Source organism: Astatotilapia calliptera, chromosome 18 (assembly GCF_900246225.1).
Source record: "Astatotilapia calliptera chromosome 18, fAstCal1.2, whole genome shotgun sequence".
Taxonomy (NCBI): domain Eukaryota; kingdom Metazoa; phylum Chordata; class Actinopteri; order Cichliformes; family Cichlidae; genus Astatotilapia; species Astatotilapia calliptera.
Window position 1 is genome coordinate 1269984 of NC_039319.1, and position 19476 is coordinate 1289459.

Below are 19476 nucleotides of genomic sequence, written 5' to 3' on the forward strand. Positions count from 1 at the left end.
TTCAAGTAAATCTTTCTCCAGTGTCTCGTAACAGTACGATTTCTCACCTTTGACCACTGTTGTATTGTTTTTGTGAGAATAAAATCTTTGTTGGTTTGCTTCTATTTCTTTTCCACTTTCAGCTTAAGAGAAGGACATGATGTCACTATAAATGTCATTTATACTTAGAGGGCTTTGTTGTCTCTCACCACTGTAACAGGTAACAAGTATTGAATACATAGAAACATGAACTGAACCAACACTGCAACACTTCAACATTACAATTCTCAAGCCACAAATAACTGGTGCAGACTGAGTCAAAGGTCAGAATATGACCTAAAGAATACACAATTTTTCAATAACAATTAGTTAAAGACACAGAACAAAATAATGGCGGTCAGAGAGAAAAAAAGTTCTTTGGTTAATTTGTTTCCTTAAGGAGCTGAAACACACTTCTGCAAGGCAAACAGGAGAAGTCTCATTAGAGAATTTGAAAGCTTCATCACTGCCGAAAAACAGATATAATCAGGCTGATCCCGCACAGTGTGACATTCAAGAAACCCACTGAAGCTCTACTTTAAATCTGCATTAATTATTTTTTATGCTTGGCTTTACACACATTATTTTCCCAACCAACATTTCAGCTCTATGACCTCTGACCTGTGGGAATCTTCATGTGGACCACTAAATGATTTCTGTGTGTGAACATTTTCCCGCAGGTTTTACAGTGGTACGGTTTATCACCAGCATGGCTTCTCATATCAAACTACGACTTTCAGTCAAACTTTTGCCACTTGTTTAACAGGAATATGGTTTCTCCCCTGTATACACTGCATTATACCTTTTAAGTGCTGATGAGGCAGATAATCTTTTCCTGCAGGTTTAACAGTTTTACAGTGTTCCTCACCTGCGTGGATTCTGATGTGGGCCAACTCCTTATAGTAAAACATTTCCCACATGTTTTACATGAATATGGTTTTTCACCTGTGTGAGTTTTCATATGGGTCAAGAAATTACTATTTTTACCAAAATGTTTCCCACAAGTTTCACAATGATATGGTTTCTCATCTGTGTTGATTCTTCATGATGGACTTTTTCTTAAAGACTTTTCCACAAATGTCACATGTTACAAAGTTTTTATTAGTATCAGTGTTACACTGGCTCTGATTCTACTTAACATCTAAACATTTCTTCAATTTCAGCTGAGAAACTCCTGCTACTTTCTCTCTCACCGTTTTTTCCCCACATTGTGCATCATGGAGGTTGGACGACTGGACTAAAAAGCAAAGCACAACCAAATAGTAGCCACTGGTGCCTGTCATTAAATTTTGTTGTCTCAGTGCCACAGCTTGTCTTTTCTCTTCCTATTCTTCCCACCCGACCTGCAGAGGCAGATGACTGCCCCTGTCTTAGCCTGATTCTCTGGGAGGGCTCTTCCTGATAATAAGGAGTTCTTCCTTCAAACTTTTGTCAGGCGCTTCCTCTCAGATTTTCAGTTTTCTTTCTGATACTGTATTGTAGTGTCTTTGTCTCACAGTAAAAGAAGCTTTTCTGACTTGTTGTGGAGCGGGACCAATGAATTAAAAAAAAATCAAACTTTTAGTGATCACAGAAAGTAAGTCTGTTAAGAACTACAGTGTAAAGCAGTCTATGAATATCACATTATAGCGGCTGTTTTTATGTATTTCTTCTTCTTCCTTCTGTTTCAGTGACTTCAGGTTGTTGAGGAGTGATTGAGTCTCCAGCTGTTAGTCCTGGAAAAAGAAAGAAGAAAAGTAGTGAAATGCAGTCTGTATATCTGCTTAATGCAGCAGCTTCAACTAAACTTTAATCCCTGTTCTTAAACTCACCTATAATGTGAGATAGAAGCAAAAAGAGGTGCAGCAACATGTCTTTGGAGTTATTAAAGCCAGACAGACAGCACATGAACAATGTTCTTCCACTGCAGCACAATGACCAACAAATAATGTCATTGGATGAGCTCAACTTCAGTGGGCGGGGCCATTGTAATAGCTCAGCCAATCAAACAGTTTTGTGCTGCCACAGCAGCTCTGTCTCTGTCTCTGATCTTTACTGCTTCATTTCTCTGTTGTCTTTGTCATCAGTCCAATGACACAAGAATCAGAGGTTTAACAGTGTGTGGCTCCCTCTAGTGGATGTTGTGGAGTATTCTGTTGTCTTTGCTCCAAAGGTTTTTGTACAGAGTTTTGCTGTTTCCTGTCACTGTGGGCTGCAGAGCACAGTAGTACACAGCAGAGTCAGACAGCTGAAGCTTCTGGATCTTCAGAGGAACTGATCTGATGCTGGAATCCAGTGTGGAGGAAAATCTGTCTCCAGCCTCTGTCTTCCCCTCACCAACCTTAAAGCGGCTCAGGATGAATTTGGGGCTGTTGTTTCCATCCTGTTTGTACCAGAAGAGATAATTACTTGTTGTAATGCTGACGTTATAGAGACAGCCAAGTGTCACTGTGCCTCCTTCAGCAGCAGTCTCTTCTCCTTTTGCTTGCAGCACGTTGTCTTTTTGTGCTCTGCATTCTGTAAAACACCAACAAACAGTATCAGTGTGCTGTTAAAGAATCACGTCAATGTTGATATCAAAGAAACAGAGTTGTGTTCATACCGAGGCACATAGCAGCCAGCAGCACTGAGATGAACAGAGGCGTCATATCTGCAGTGTAGAGTAACTGTGAGCTACAGCAAGTATAAAGAAGCTGTGATCTCTCTGTTTAGTCTTCATCAACACTAAGTTGGTGGATTAGAAGGAGGAGCCTGATCACAGTGACAGGACTCATTCACAGCCCTGTGTTATTCCCCCTGCTGATATAATGTCTTGTATTCCTGCAAGACATGAAGCGAATGACCATGAAGGCTGGCTCTGTGGTTGGAGTAAAATAATGGATGAAATTGGTTTATTCTGGAGTTCTTCTGTTGTTCTGCCTCCAGCTGAGCTGTGTCTGTAATAAAACCTCACTGAAATTTCCTGATAGCAGTTCTTTATGAGAACAAGAGTTTTCTGATGATAAACATGCGTTGTATTTACACTTTATAATCAGTTGCACTGAAACACTTAATACTGCTTCATTTTGCTGCAATGAATTTAACAAGCTATTTCATTTTATTGTTTTTTACTTACATTTTTATTCACCAAGGCAAAAAAGCATCAAGTTATTATACTTTACTCATTATACTGTACTTTACTGAGGAAGAAGAAGAAGAAGAAAATGAAGAAGTGAAGAGAAAGGACAGTCTTGGTAGATCCTTATCTGAACAATCTAATTTAGGAATTAATGTAAATCTATAAATCTGATTGTCTGTCACTGTTTCTGTGTTTACTGACTGACATGAAGTTTCTGTGAAATTATTTATTTAAATCTGTGTAATTATCGCTGTAAATAACCTATTAATATTTACTTTATTAAAAATTGGTTCATAAGTGCTTACTATTCAGCTTGGAAACAGTTGATGCTTTTACTTTGAAAAGGTATAGACCGACACAGTTTACATAAACGATACAGCAACAGCGCGAGCTTGAATGTGGCGTTCTCAGCGGTTAAGAAACAGGAAACAGATGGCAGTTAAGGTGTCACAAATGGTTCCTTAGCGCCAGGTTGATGCGGGAACAAGGTTGGTATCAAAGTTTTGTTGTGTACATGTGTATTTGTTATTTCACAGAGCATAAAGCAGCTGACCGTAAGTGTAAGGGTTTTCACCCACCAGAGGGTGCTAACGCACCACGATAAGTTTGTCACGCTTAGTCGGCAGTGCAAAGGTTTACAATGTTCACTGTTATATGCTGTGCAAAGTCAAAGACAATTGTATTATAGTGTATTTTATTTCATGGCAGCCAAGGCAAACGTGCAGTCTCGGCTGTACCAAAATGACTGGGAAGATGATCTTAGTACCCTAGCAGGGGTGTATGGTCTAAGCCAGGGGTGGCCAACTCCGGGCCTCGAGGGCTGGTGTCCTGCAGGTTTTAGATTTGTCCTTGATCCATCACAGCTGATATAATGGCTAAATTACCTCCTCAACATGTCTTGAAGTTCTCCAGAGGCCTGGTAATGAACCAATCATTTGATTCAGGTGTGGAGACCCAGGGTGACATCTAAAACCTGCAGGACACCGGCTGTTGAGACCTGGAGCTGGCCACCCCGATCTAAGTCGTTCTATGAGGTAACTTGGCGCTTTATTTTTAATAGTTCTAAAGGTGAGCAGCAGGATTTTGAATTAAATAGGGTACTTAACGGGAAGCCAATGCAGGTCAGCAAGGACGGGGGTAATGGAGACACACCGTACCAGTAAGGATACGAGCCGCCGCATTCTGAACAATTTGCAGTCTATGGAGAAGAGTAGAGTTCAGACCAAATAAAAAATAATAAAAGGGAGTTGCAGTAATCCAACCTAGATGTCACGAAGGCGAGGATGAGCTTTTCCAGGTCTCTATGCGGGACATAATGTCTGGCTTTGCTAATAAGACGAAATTGGTGGAAGCAGGATTTAACAACAGAAGACACTTGTTTGTCGAATTTAAATGAGCTATCCAAAATCACACAGGTCACAAACAGTGTTGGAGAGGTAACTGGCAAAGCGACCAAAGGCGTCACGGAGTTGGCCACAAGGGATATTACTGTCGAACACGATGATTTCGGTTTTCCTGTCATTTAAGATAAGAGAGTTACCAGAGAGCCAATCTTTGACCTCGTGCATACGCTCACGAAAACAGTACAAGACATGTCAGGATCATCAGTTAATTCGAAATAGATCTGAATATCATTGGCATAACAATGATGTGCAATGTTGTACTTCTCAAAGATTGCGCCTAAGGGAAGCATATACAGTGAGAAGAGCAGGGGACCAAGGACAGATCCTTGAGGCATGCCGCTTTCTTCCTTCTTCTCTCATCGTTGCGGCACGCACGTCGCGAGGCACGAGTAGAATCATTTAGCCAACATTGGGAAAAGGATCTAGGTTGCTTCATTTTAATAGGGGCAAAAGTATTGAGGATGGAGGAGCATGTGAAAAAAAAAAGGTGCTGGCAAAGTCATCAACCATGGGATGGTTCAGAAGTTCAGAATTACATAAATTAACATCAAAGATAACAGGAAATCCAAACATTGCTTATATCCCTAATGCAAATGTCCAAACCATGTGAAAAAACAGATCGAGAGTATGGCCCTTAGTGTGGGTTGGTTGGTTGACTCACTGGGCAAGATTAAAAGAATCGGTTAATGCAAGGAAGTCTTTAGCTAACGGATCGTCCTTACAGCAGATATGAATGTTAAAATAACCAATAATAATCACACAGTCATATTTAAAAATAACAGAACTAAGAAGGTCAGCAAATTAATGAATAAAAGTCTTATTATATTTAGGTGGCCGGTAAACCAGAACAAACAGAGTAGTTCGAGGGGCGGTCATCTCCAAAAGTTGAGCCTCGTAGCTGAGGTAGAAAGGAGAGGTTAGCTGTCGGACTTTGTATTTACATTTAGAGACCGAGGCTAAGCCACCGCCTCTACGGGTAAGCCTCGGAGAGCTAAAAAAGACACAGTGAAGCTCAGGAAGAGGAGAAGACATGGCTGTTCAATAGATTTGAGATCATCTTTTCAATTGGGGATGCTACAATCATCACAAGGAATGCAGAAAACAGAGAAGTCAACAGTGTGTGGCTCCCTCTAGTGCAGGGGTGCTCACACTTTTTCCGCATGTGAGCTACTTATAAAATGACAAAGTCAAAATGATCTACCCACTACAAAAATCCAAAACATATACTTATTTATAAATATATTGAGGATTCTTTATATCTACAATGTATATACATGCATAACCGCAATATCCAATATTTCACAACACAATTAACTATGTAAATTTTTTGTCATTACCTGAGTTTACTCTGATGACTTGCACTGAATTGAATCAGCCAGGGATGCATAGTCCGGACAGTAGCTGCTGACGGCCAGGTTTAAGAGAAAAAACCGAGAGCTAAAAATTGGAGTTAACTCGCTGACTAGCTTGTCAGTTTTACTACACTTCGCGCCGCTGTTTGCGCATGCGCAGCGACCTAAGCATCAGAAAAAATCTGATGTCATCTGACTGGCTTCCCTGTATCAATCAAGTGACGGGATGGATGATAGGCTGGCATCTATTTTTTTAATGCCATGCGATCTACCAATACTACCTTTGCGATCGACTGGTCGATCGCGATCGACGTATTGAGCACCCCTGCTCTAGTGGATGTTGTGGAGTATTCTGTTGTCTTTGCTCCAAAGGTTTTTGTACAGAGTTTTGCTGTTTCCTGTCACTGTGGGCCTCACAGCACAGTAGTACACAGCAGAGTCAGACACTGCAGCAGAGGAGATCTCCAGATCCATTTGTTTTTGATCGTCATGCACTTTAACTGACACTGTGGGAAATTTTTGTTTCAATATGTTTCCTGATGCCAAATGAGAGATCAGGAACTCTGGTGGGTTTCCTGGATATTGTCGATACCAGAAGAAATAATCGTCACTTCTTGCTTCTCTGGATAATCTGTAGGACAGAGTGAGAGTGTTTCCTTCTACAGTGGACTCTTCATCCTTGACTGCAGTGAGTTGATCACAGCTGACACCTAAAGGAAGAGATAAATGTTGTTAAAGACGATGTTAAACTGTGAGCGCCTGTTCCAGTGATTTCTAGCAAACAGATCCTTTAAAGACATTTCTTCTTCCTGCTTTAACCGACCTGTTAGTGTGATCACAAACAAAGGAAACATGAGCCAGTAATGCAGTGACAGCATCTTCCACACACTATCTGTTCTGTATGCTTCACATATTGAATGTATCTGACAGTGGGAGTCCTTTTCTGCTCTGTGACAGTGTTGCTCCTCCTTCAGCCTCTTCCTCCTCTCATATCTCTGCATGTTACAAACACCAAAACCAAACCTCAATACATGTTACAGCTTTCAGCACAAACTCAGAAACCTCCAGTGGCTTTCAATCTTTGTTTTTAACTCCTTTGAACATCTTCATCACTCGCCGACAAATCTTAGGAAACATTAATTTTATATGAAAAGAATTTCACTAAAGAAACCAACACATTTTAATCCATTTGATTTGTTTCATAATCCTATAATGTTTCCAAGCATTTTATGATTTCTTGTATTCATAAAACTTGTTTATGTAAAGTTTTTGTAATTTATGTTTTGAAAACCCCCCAGCACATATCTGTGGACTTTAGAGTAAAATACTGAATAAAATTAGTTAATTTGAGAGTTCATCGTTATATTTTTCTTCATGTCTGAACGTTCCTGCAGTTGGTTTGTGGTTGATGTGGATTTGCTGCTCATGTGAATCCTCCCACAGTGTTTCATTAGCAGCTGTAACCACAGTGACTCTGATAAAACAGGAATTAGCAGAATCCATCTGATATGAAGCTGTGCTTTGAATACCACTTCCCTCCTCTTTGAAGAGTAGTCAGATATCTGTGTTCAGGTTTTTGTACAGCCTCTTCTACACTTTGTATCACTGTGTTTGTAGAGCACAGTAGTAGAGAGCTGTGTCTGCCAGGGTTAGGGCTGTTATGGTCAGATTAGTTGATGAAGAAGATGTTTCTGATTCATATCGATTATCAGGAATATAATCAAAACCGCTCAGTGATTCTACTCCTTTGAAGAGTATAAACTGAGGAGCTTGAAGGTCAGAATGATGTCTGTACCAGTTAAGAAAAGCACCACCTGCATCTGTCTCATAGCTACATGTGAGTTTGACAGATTCTCCTTCTGTTTTAGTGACTTCAGGTTGTTGAGGAGTGATTGAGTCTCCAGCTGTTAGTGCTGGAAAAAGAAAGAAGAAAAGTAGTGAAATGCAGTCTGTATATCTGCTTAATGCAGCAGCTTCAACTAAACTTTAATCCCTGTTCTTAAACTCACCTATAATGTGAGATAGAAGCAAAAAGAGGTGCAGCAACATGTCTTTGGAGTTATTAAAGCCAGACAGACAGCACATGAACAATGTTCTTCCACTGCAGCACAATGACCAAGGTTCAGTGGGCGGGGCCAGTTACCTCTTGACATCATAGTTTCAGTTCAGCCAATCAAATAGTTTTGTGCTTCCACAGCAGCTCTGTCTCTGTCTCTGATCTTTACTGCTTCATTTCTCTGTTGTCTTTGTCATCAGTCCAATGACACAAGAATCAGAGGTTTAACAGTGTGTGGCTCCCTCTAGTGGATGTTGTGGAGTATTCTGTTGTCTTTGCTCCAAAGCTTTTTGTACAGAGTTTTGCTGTTTCCTGTCACTGTGGGCTGCAGAGCACAGTAGTACACAGCAGAGTCTGTCACTGCAGCAGAGGAGATCTGAAGAGTCATCAGTGTTTTGTCTTCATTCACATTAAAAGTTATTCGAGGGACTGGATCTGATATTTTCTCTCCTGTTCCAAAGTGAGAGATCAGGAACTCTGGTGGTTTTCCAGGATATTGTCGATACCAGAAGAAATAATCATTCCCATCTGCAGCTTTGGAGTATCTATAGGACAGAGTAGCAGTGCTGCCTTCTACACTGAACACTTCTTTGTTGGTTGGAGTGAGATCTTCACAGCTGACACCTAAAGGAACAGAAACATGTTTTATTCTTTTATAAATCATCACAATTCAAATGTGTTTCTTTAAACACACAGATTGTAACGTACCTGTTAGAATGGTGAGAATCAGTAAAGAAAGTGCAAAATAGTCCAAAGACAACATGTTGAATGAAGGTAAAGTTTATGGTTTGTGTTGAACTCTGTTGAATGTGGAGGTTTCTCTCTCTTCTAGTTCAGTAACAGCTCAGCTCCTCCCTGAATCTCTCCTCCTCCTCTCTGATCTGGATTTGAACTTCTCTCACTTCCTCCTGCTTTACACACTAGTAGCAGCATCTTCACTTTCAGGTGGGAGGAGCTCAATTATACAGCCACCAAAACGTTTGGATATTGTTAAAAATGAAGACCGAGTGACTTGAATAAATAATAATTTAAACTCTATATGCAATTCAAATTACAAAAACCTGTCACGTTTATACTTTGATCTCTTTGTGTCTCTGATTTTGTTTCATGAAAATCTGCCGGTGCAGCACATTTGATTCCAGCTCATCTTCATTTAGTAAGTTTGTGTTTGTCTGTTCTGATGCTTTTAATGTCTCCATTTGGTTCTTCATTATGAAACAAAAAAACTGCACTAAGCATAGCCCTACTTAAGTGTTTGAAAAATTACTACTGCCATCAAATTCAAAATTAACATTTATTTGTTAATTTAAAAAAAATTAAAAACCAACAGCTGTTATTTTTGTATTCTTTTCAGTTTAATATACGGCTGAAATAATTTCCATTACCTTCTCAACAGTTTTTGAAGTTTTTGAAGTGGAGCTGCTGGAAAATCTGGAATTAAAAAAAACCTCCCATATAATAAACAAACTTGCCAAAGATTCAGATTTTTAAAATAACACAATTTGTTGTCAGAAAAACAACAGAGTAGAGCTGCTGCTCCTCCACATCGAAAAGAGACAGTTAAGGTGGTTCGGGCATCTGACAAGGATGCCTCCTGGATTTCTCCAGGTGTTCCAGTCCCACCGGGAGGAGTTCCCAGGACAGACCCAGGAAATGCTGGGTCTGTCGGCTGGCCTGGGAACACCTTGGTGTTCTGCTGGGCAAGCTGGAGGAGGTGGCCAGGGAGAGGGAGGTCTGGGTTTCTCTGCTTACGCTGCTGCCCCTGTGATCCGGCCCCACATAAGTGGAGGAAAATGGTTGGATGGACAACATGTAAAGAATGCACTTGAGGAACTCTCACTGAACCTGGTCGTACACCACAAGTATCCATCCTGACAATCCTTCGCAGAAACTTGTTCTACAAAGATGACATAAGAAATCTGTTTATTCTTTTGATGTTTTTTTAGGTAACTTTTAAAAAGATCATTGAAAGTTAATGACTGAAAATCTCTCTGCTTTTTTCATTCCAAAGAGAATCTGAGCTTTTCAACTGATGTCGTCATCCAGAGAAGCTCGTGAAATATTTTAAAGATTAGATAAGAAGATCATTTAAAACTTCTACTTTATTATACAGTTGAAAGAAAAAAGGGAAGTAATGGAATTTGTAATATTCTTTTATTGACACTTTATCAGAGTTTACTAGATGATGTTAATGTCACATGTAAAGGAGAAGATGAGATGGCCTAACATTGAACCATGTGGTACACCAGAAGAAATCTTGGCCTAACAGGCCAAAACACAGAAACTTGTTTAATAGAGATGAATAAAATACAAAGAAAACATTATTGGTAACACTATTAAAGTTTTCTAACATTTTAAATATTTAATACATATACCTGCACATGACATATTACTTGATAAACTGGAGTACTACGGCATTAGAGGAGTGGTGTTAGAATGGGTAAAGAGTTATTTGAGAGACAGGCAGCAATTTGTGAAAATTGGGGAATATCAATCAGAGTGTATGGACATTGTCTGTGGAGTTCCGCAGGGGTCAGTATTGGGACCAAAGCTGTTTATCCTCTATATCAATGATATATGCAGAACATCAGATATACTACAGTTTATTCTATTTGCAGATGATACAAATATTTTTTGTGCTGGAGAGAACTTACATCAGCTTTTGGAAATTGTCACACAAGAAATGATTAAACTGAAAACATGGTTTGATAGAAATAAGCTATCATTAAATTTGGAAAAAACTACATTTATGTTATTCGGAAATTGTAAAAAAGATGCAGGAGCAAAATTATTAGTAAACAATGTTGAAATAGAGCAAGTTTCGGATACAAAATTTCTGGGTGTGATAATAGATAACAAAATCTGCTGGAAACCTCACATAAAGCATATACAAGCCAAACTGTCAAGAAGCATCTCCGTACTAAGTAAAGTTAAATATTTTTTGCCTTCCAAATCACTCCGGGTACTTTATTGTTCACTTATATTGCCATATTTGGAATACTGTGTGGAAATTTGGGGAAACACATATAAAACTGCACTTCAACCAATATGTAAAATTCAAAAAAAAGCAATCAGGATGATTAATAAAGCAGGATTTAGAGACCATACTAACATCATGTTTTTGAAATTAAAAATACTGAAGTTTATGGATCTTATAAAATATAAAACTGCAAAAATTATGTACAAGGCCAGATACAATATGTTACCAGGAAATATACAGAGGATGTTCTATGACAGAGAAGGAGACTATGAATTGAGGGGGAAATTGAATCTAAGGATTCTTAAAGCACGGTCAAAGGTTAAAACCTTTTGTGTCACTATTTATGGGGTAAAACTGTGGAATAGTTTTACTATAGATCTACAGCAATGCTCAGGAATTGGTAAGTTCATGAAAATACTTCGAAAACTGATTTTGGAAGAATATGATACCGATAAAGATGATCACCCATTGTATGTATAAAAAATATCAAATTATATCCAAATTATATCAGTCACGGTAGCCAAGTTTATATAGGTTCTCCTCGTGTATCGTGTGGAGTATGTGATGATGGGAATTAGGTGAATTATGTGGGATCAATAAGATGTTGAGCAGGGGTAGGAATTAATAAGTATGTTCATACTTCTTCCTACTCCTTTTCAGACCAAACATTGTTACATTATGTCAGACGATTTTGTTTTATTTCATTATATATTTTTTGTTTATCTGAACACATACGTGTGTGTGTGTATATCTACATATATATTCGTATCTGTAAATGAAAATATATGTAGTGTGTATATATTGTTTTTTGTTTTATATGTCTGAAACAAATAAAGATACAATACAATACAATATACCTGCACTGCTTAATTATGTATTTGCCTACAGAGTTTGATGTCAGTTCTCAAAGACTTTCCTTTCTAAATCTTAATGTAGCTGCTTAGAAAAGAACTGGCATCAGGTTTCCGTCAAACCTGAAAGCCTAACACTCACAGTTTAATTGTCATATTTTGTTACACTTCAGGTGCAGAGATTTTACAATTCACAGACAGAAAATCATTGCATCCCCTCTTCAGGTTTGCTTGGTGAGCTGAGTCTCAGTTGGCAATATAAGCCACCGGGTCCCAAACAAACTTCTTAAACTTAAGATTAGGGATGGGTACCGGTGTCCGGTGCCATGATGGCACCGGTTCTGACATAAACGGTAGTAACCAGACCGAAAAGCAGCGCACATTTCGGTGCTTTATTTCGGTGCTTTTTTTTCCTGAGCTGTGATACACTTTAGATTCCAGCCAATCATTTTACGTTTCCGAGGATAGTAGGCGGGGCCAGGTACGTACGTTCTTTTAGAGCAGAGCTACAGATTAAAAATGCCCAAGGCGAAGCGGTCAAAAGTCTGGCTGTACTTCACAGCAAAAGATGCAAACTCAGCAGCAACAAGTGCTTTAAGCTGATACTGTGATACTGTCAAAGGAGGTAACACCTCAAATCCGATGAAACACCTGGCGACGCATAGCGTTTTTTTAAAAGCCCAGAAATGCGCCGTATTTGATAGCTTGCTGCGAGACCTCACACCGAGCACATCTACTGCGGGTGTGGTGCCTGTTATCGGACCCGGAGTTAGCAACATCCCCCAAAAACCCGAAGAGGAGAGTCCTGGCCCCTAGCCCTGCCAGTGTAGCAGAAATGATGAGGATGATGATGCAGCAGCAGCCGTTCTTCTCTGCGTGAGTAGCTTAATGTTGTTCGTGTGTAATTTACGCTGAGTAGGCTAACCACGTTATTACATTAATGCATGTAAGGTCAACTAGCAAACATCATCATAGCTACATGCGGCTGTCTTCTTGTTTGATGGCAGATGCTCCCTTCACCCTGGCCAAAAAGGCTAAAATGACCAAAGAAAAAGAGGAAAACAGCTAAACATGAGAGGTTTTTGGACAAAGTTTGTGTTTTTTCCATTGTTTAAGCACTGCTTCCAGCCAAGAGTGATACCATATATGCCCCATAGCTGCAGAAAAGGCTAACATTGTTATCTTTTTACAAAAAACCAGCTGAACATGAGAGGTTTTTGGACCAATTTTGTGTTCTCCATTCTTTAAGCACCGTTTAAGCACCGTTTAAGCACCGTTTGAGCACCGGCACTGTTTCTAAAGTACCGATTTGGCACCGGTATCGGATAAAACCTAAACGATACCTATTCCTACTTAAGATGAAGAACAACAACATCTGCTGGAAATATTAGGAAGAAGAAGATAAATAAAAATAGTTAACAATCATAGATAAATGTAATTCTGGGAACATTTAATTACTCTCTTGAGTCAGCTGTTTCACTTACACTTACAACATATTTATGTACTCTGGATCTGTGACAACAAAGAAAAGATGAGAGGTATAAGTGTTAACCTAACAATCCGTCGTCAGTATTAAATGAATCATGAGATTAAAACAAACAAACCTATCATATTTTGGTTCCTGCTACTGCGACGGGTTATTGTCTCCCTAAAAAACACTTCCCTTGTGCTTTTGGAAATCAGATTTTTTGTATTTCCATTTTTCCTATTTCCGTTGTGTTTTGTGTACTTTTGCAGTCTTTTTCTTATTGCTGGTGTTTTCTTAAGTTGTCCTTTTGGCCTCTCAGGGCCACCGTAACAATACGATGAAATAAATGTAGTCTGCATCCCAGGGGTCGGCAACCTTTCTGATGACGAGTGCTGTTTAAATTTTCCTCAGAAGTCAACGGGCCATATGATTGCATTAGCAATAGATTTAATAACGCTCTATATTAACAGTTACACACTATGTAGAACCACTTTATTTTTGCGGGACAGTTGGCAACTCTACTAATGAACCTAATGAATTAAATAAAGTTCACTATCAGTAACATCATAGCACCACCCAGCTGTATAGAGACTCCGTCATGCTAGCTAGTAGCAGTACGAGTTATTGTAACTGACTGTAAAAACTCAGCACAACGAACATAAACTCCATTTATTATGTTGCTCTTTGTTGTTTGCTTTCTCTTCTGTTTTTTTTCTCCATGCAGGTGATCCAGGTGTTTTGTTTTTTTCTTTCTTCCCCCTTCTCACCGTCTCTTCTCCCCTTTGGTTTTCTTTCTCTCCCTCTCTTTCTTTCATTCTTTCTCCCTGTCCTATCCCCCAGTCATGTCTGTCCCGTTTGTAGCAACTGAAAATAAAATAAATTCATAATTATAATAAAGGTCAATCAAATGGACCAATATGGCAAGGCCATGATGATCCACTTGGTAAAATAAATCCGCTTGGCATCTTTCTTGGCCTTAAGACAACAATTCTGATGGCTAAAGATCCAAACGGGACAAAAAGAAAAGAAAATAAACTCCACCTAAACTTGGTTTATATCTGACCCAGATAGACTGCAGGTCATAACTTCTTACCTGAAGTTCAGTTCACCTGTCACTGGGACCGGCGTCCGCCTCGGGTCTCTCCTCCTCCTGCCTCCCCTTCCCTCATCCACCTGCTGGCCTCCACCACTTGTTACTGAATCTGTGGAAGCTCCACCACAGCCACCACCAAACAACTGAGTTATTTTTACACACCAGCCAGCATCTGGCCAACCCACCACCTTTCATTGTTTATACCATTACAAAGAAAAAAAAATCATCGGCCACCGAGCAAATGCCCGATGGCCAGTCCAGCTATGGTCGTGCCATCAGTTAACCTTTCGGCACGCGTGTCTAGGGTTGCTGACCCCTGCTGCATCCTCTCAAAATAGAATGGTTTAACAGTGTGTGGCTCCCTCTAGTGGATGTTGTGGAGTATTCTGTTGTCTTTGCTCCAAAGGTTTTTGTACAGAGTTTTGCTGTTTCCTGTCACTGTGGGCTGCAGAGCACAGTAGTACACAGCAGAGTCAGACACTGCAGCAGAGGAGATCTCCAGATGAAACTGCTGTTTTTCTTTGTCATGTATAAACTTCAGCTTTTCTGTTTGCTCTGAATAATCTGCCATGAGAAGCTGTGGATGTGAACCAGACTTCTGATGGTACCAGAAAAGTGTCCGAACTACAGCTGAATAGTTGCAGGAGAGAGTCACAGTGCCTCCTTCCAAACTCGTCACTACATCTTTAGATGGTGTCAGTAAATCCTCAGAGGATCCTGAAAACAACAAAGACATATTTCACCATCATGTTTCTGCATCTTTAAACTTAGTTTATAAAAAGTGAATCAATTCAAACAACATCCAGATATTTTCATGTCCATCATCTCCTTTTACATCTCACTCCATCTTTTGATGACTCACCAGTCTGAAAGGAGACTATCATCATCCAAATGAAAAGCAGCAACATGATTTCCTCTTGGACTGAATGAACAATAGAGAGAACACAGCAGCTCTTCAGCTCCTAAATGAAGCCTTTCATGTTCACTGCTGTAGCTCCTCCTCCAAAGGCTGCTTCTTCTGGATAGGCTTGGCCCTGGTTTCTGTGGAGCCTGTAAATAAAGAGCTTTGAATATTTGAAATATTTAGCAGAATGTAGAATAATCTCACTCATGTATTAAACAGCAGAAGTACACGTGTAAACCAGCCAGCATCAACACTGGACTTGATTCTGATTTTGTGTCATTTCCAGCTGAATGTTGTTCGTCTCCACAAAAAGCTCTTTATGAACAGAACTCGTGCAGATTTCTCAACAGTTTTCTTTCCTGTTAGTTTGCAGCTTTGTGGGAGCTGACTTCTTTAACTGTGTTACAGAGACCTTTACTCCTGTAAGAGCTCAGCACTGGAAGGATTTTTTTATCTGCAGAAAATAACAATAAAAACCTTTTTAGTTGTTAATATGAGGACGTGTGTATAGCTCACCATGTGGGGCAGTCTACAGTTTCATATGAGATCAGTTTTTACCAACAGTTGGAATCAAAATCCTGATGATTTTATAATGTCTGGATGTGATGTTGATGAAACTCGTGACTAGAAAATCTGAAGGAGAGCATCATCATCTGATGTGATGAGTTCAAAGAGAATAAATGGAACAAGCATGAGATGGTCTTCCTGGTTTGTTATGTGTAGGCTGTGTGCAGACAGGAATAGGACCCAAGGTGCAGACTCCGGAGACAGTCGTGAACTCAAAACAGCTTTAATGTAAAAGTCAAAATATAACATAACTGGAAAAATCAAAAAATAAACTTAAACCAGAGGACTGACAGAACACACAGCTAGGTAAATGCAACACAGAGAAACACAGGGCTTAAATACACAGAGGGAGCAATCAGGGAATGGGTAACAGGAGGGAAACACAGCTGGGGCAAATCAGGCCTAACGAGACAAGGGGAAGCAAAACCAGATACATTAACCTCAGACAAGGACCTTCAAAATAAAACAGGAAACATGACACAGACTGAACTAAAGACACAGACTCGCACGCACTGCAACAGAGGGAACAGAGACGTGGGACCAGGGCAGACACTGACTGGATATAGCAACTAAGGATACACAGAGACGCGAACTAGACAAGGGGATACAGCTGACAGGGGAGACAGAGCAGCTAGAGAAGACAGAGACATAAACCATAAGACAGAACTCAAAGAAACCAAAGACTAAAAATTATAAATAATAAAATTAATAATAATAATAATAATAATAATAATAATAATAATAATAATAATAATAATAATAATAAACTCAAAAACCCTGGGTCAACAACCCAGGCATCCTAACATGGTTGGACTTTTAGCTTCATGTGAGAGATTTTACCTTAAAGAGATAAACCTCTGTTACTCTGTTTATTTTGCTTCTGCTGCATTTCTGCATGTCCTCATCCACTAAATATAAAATAGTGTAAATGAGCAGCTTTTGATGTTTGACAGTTTTTATTGTGTCTGAACGTTCCTGCAGTTGGTTTGTGGTTGATGTGGATTTGCTGCTCATGTGAATCCTCCCACAGTGTTTCATTAGCAGCTGTAACCACAGTGACTCTGATAAAACAGGAATTAGCAGAATCCATCTGATATGAAGCTGTGCTTTGAATACCACTTCCCTCCTCTTTGAAGAGTAGTCAGATATCTGTGTTCAGGTTTTTGTACAGCCTCTTCTACACTTTGTATCACTGTGTTTCTAGAGCACAGTAGTAGAGAGCTGTGTCTGCCAGGGTTAGGGCTGCTATGGTCAGATTAGTTGTTGTAGAAGATGTTTCTGAGTCATATCGTTTATCAGGAATATATTCATATGTGCCCCCCTTTCCTCTTTTCCTGAGTATAAACTGAGGAGCCTGAAGGTCAGAATGATGTCTGTACCAGTGAAGGTCAGCAACACCTGCATCTGTCTCATAGTCACATGTGAGTTTGACAGATTCTCCTTCTGTTTCAGTGACTTCAGGTTGTTGAGGAGTGATTGAGTCTCCAGCTGTTAGTCCTGGAAAAAGAAAGAAGAAAAGTAGTGAAATGCAGTCTGTATATCTGCTTAATGCAGCAGCTTCAACTAAACTTTAATCCCTGTTCTTAAACTCACCTATAATGTGAGATAGAAGCAAAAAGAGGTGCAGCAACATGTCTTTGGAGTTATTAAAGCCAGACAGACAGCACATGAACAATGTTCTTCCACTGCAGCACAATGACCAACAAATAATGTCATTGGATGAGCTCAGGTTCAGTGGGCGGGGCCATTTTAATAGCTCAGCCAATCAAATAGTTTTGTGCTTCCACAGCAGCTCTGTCTCTGTCTCTGATCTTTACTGCTTCATTTCTCTGTTGTCTTTGTCATCAGTCACACAAGAATCAGAGGTTTAACAGTGTGTGGCTCCCTCTAGTGGATGTTGTGGAGTATTCTGTTGTCTTTGCTCCAAAGGTTTTTGTACAGAGTTTTGCTGTTTCCTGTCACTGTGGGCCGCAGAGCACAGTAGTACACAGCAGAGTCAGACAGCTGAAGCTTCTGGATCTTCAGAGGAACTGATCTGATGCTGGAATCCAGTGTGGATGAAAATCTCTCCCTGAACTCGTCTGCTGTGTTTCCATCATCCCTGCTAACACGGCTCAGGATGAATTTGGGGCTGTTGTTTCCATCCTGTTTGTACCAGAATAAAGTCGGGCCTGGGTCACTGGTTTCATATCTACATCCAAGTGTAACTGTGTCTCCTTCAGCAGCAATGACATCTCCTTGTTCCTGGATCACTTTGTCTTCTCCTTTACACTCTGAGGAAGAACAGAACATGCAGAGGAAGAGATGGATCAATAAACATGATTAAAAACTCACCATTAATCAGACTCACACATTTATTTAAGCAGAGGAAACATGTTGATGTTTGTATCTCACCAAAGAAAAGAGCAGCAAGAATAATCCACAGCCAATGTTCCATCTGTACAACAAGGTTTAAATCAACAGGAGAAACTAGCTGATGTTCAACATTCAGTCTGAGAATTGTTCTCTTCACAGCAGCACTTATTATTGACACAATGGTTGAACACAGTGCAGAAGGAGAGCCCCGCCTACTGGATGATATCGCCCTCTAGTGGAGCATCTCTGTGGGTTTGCTGTCACTGTGGGCCTCACAGCAGAGTCTGTCACTGCAGCAGAGCAGATCTGAAGATCCATTCATCTTTGATCATCAACAACTTTAAGTCAGAACAGACAGAATAACTCTGTAACTTCATGATCTGTGTTCATGTTGAATATGTCAGCTCCCTCTGACTGTGAGCAGAAACAAAGTCAGAAACAGACTGAAGATCACTGACAGCCTGTGAGAGACAAAGAGAATCTGTGTCTGCATTTAGTTATAGCCGTGAAAGATGAAGAGAAGATGTGACGGAAAAACTTTTGTTCAGATTCAAAGTTCAAGTGCAGACTTAGTGAAGGTCAAAGGGAAGAGAAATCACAGCTGCAGAGAAAAGGAGGAGACTGCAGCAAGTAGACGACACAAATGATCAGAGATGGGCAGTAACGCATTACTGTAATCCAAGTAACGATTACTATTGCAAATAATGTAATTAGATTACTGTTACTTTCCCGTAGGAACGCTGCGTTACTGCGTTACTGAAACCGTGATTTTTTTGCGAGAGTCTCATGACAGTGACGTAAGCGAGCGTGACGTTCGTGACAACAGCTGTGTGCAGATCAACAGTGGATCATATATCGAGTGCAGAGAGAGTATGAGCGTGCAGCGTTTAAAGCGTGGAAGTACTGACCTTACTTTGAGTTTGATTCTGTAAAGGGGCTGCATCCATCTGACACTGAGAGGGGAAACACTTAAACATGAGAGCAGGACAATGATGAAGGAGACAGGAGCCAGACAGACAGCACATGAACAATGTTCTTCCACTGCAGCACAATGACCAACAAATAATGTCATTGGATGAGCACAGCTTCAGTGGGCGGGGCCAGTTTAATAGCTCAACCAATCAAACAGTTTTGTGCTTCCACAGCAGCTCTGTCTCTGTCTCTGATCTTTACTGCTTCATTTCTCTGTTGTCTTTGTCATCAGTCCAATGACACAAGAATCAGAGGTGTAACAGTGTGTGGCTCCCTCTAGTGGATGTTGTGGAGTATTCTGTTGTCTTTGCTCCAAAGGTTTTTGTACAGAGTTTTGCTGTTTCCTGTCACTGTGGGCCT

At 40.0% G+C, this 19476-nt stretch overlaps 1 long non-coding RNA gene and 3 gene segments (V, D, J or C); all 4 read right to left on the reverse strand.

The window, feature by feature from the left end:
• Positions 1 to 2191: 2191 nt before the first annotated feature.
• LOC113010358 (T cell receptor alpha variable 18-like) lies at positions 2192 to 2766 on the reverse strand (the record flags this gene model as incomplete). The annotated part of the segment is given in 2 exon segments: positions 2192 to 2514; positions 2600 to 2766. Coding segments are annotated over 2 exon segments (369 nt in total), but the record flags the coding sequence as incomplete, so codon positions are not given.
• A 5473-nt stretch (positions 2767 to 8239) lies between these two features.
• LOC113010360 (T cell receptor alpha variable 3-like) lies at positions 8240 to 8859 on the reverse strand (the record flags this gene model as incomplete). The annotated part of the segment is given in 2 exon segments: positions 8240 to 8550; positions 8635 to 8859. Coding segments are annotated over 2 exon segments (366 nt in total), but the record flags the coding sequence as incomplete, so codon positions are not given.
• A 7838-nt stretch (positions 8860 to 16697) lies between these two features.
• Positions 16698 to 17513, reverse strand: LOC113010384 (uncharacterized). Its single transcript, XR_003270325.1, has 2 exons — positions 17383 to 17513; positions 16698 to 17286 (listed from the first exon to the last, which is right to left on the reverse strand). It is a non-coding gene; the product is annotated as an uncharacterized LOC113010384 (long non-coding RNA).
• Positions 17514 to 17745: 232 nt separating this feature from the next.
• Positions 17746 to 18359, reverse strand: LOC113010367 (T cell receptor alpha variable 14/delta variable 4-like; the record flags this gene model as incomplete). The annotated part of the segment is given in 2 exon segments: positions 17746 to 18062; positions 18184 to 18359. Coding segments are annotated over 2 exon segments (360 nt in total), but the record flags the coding sequence as incomplete, so codon positions are not given.
• Positions 18360 to 19476: the final 1117 nt, after the last annotated feature.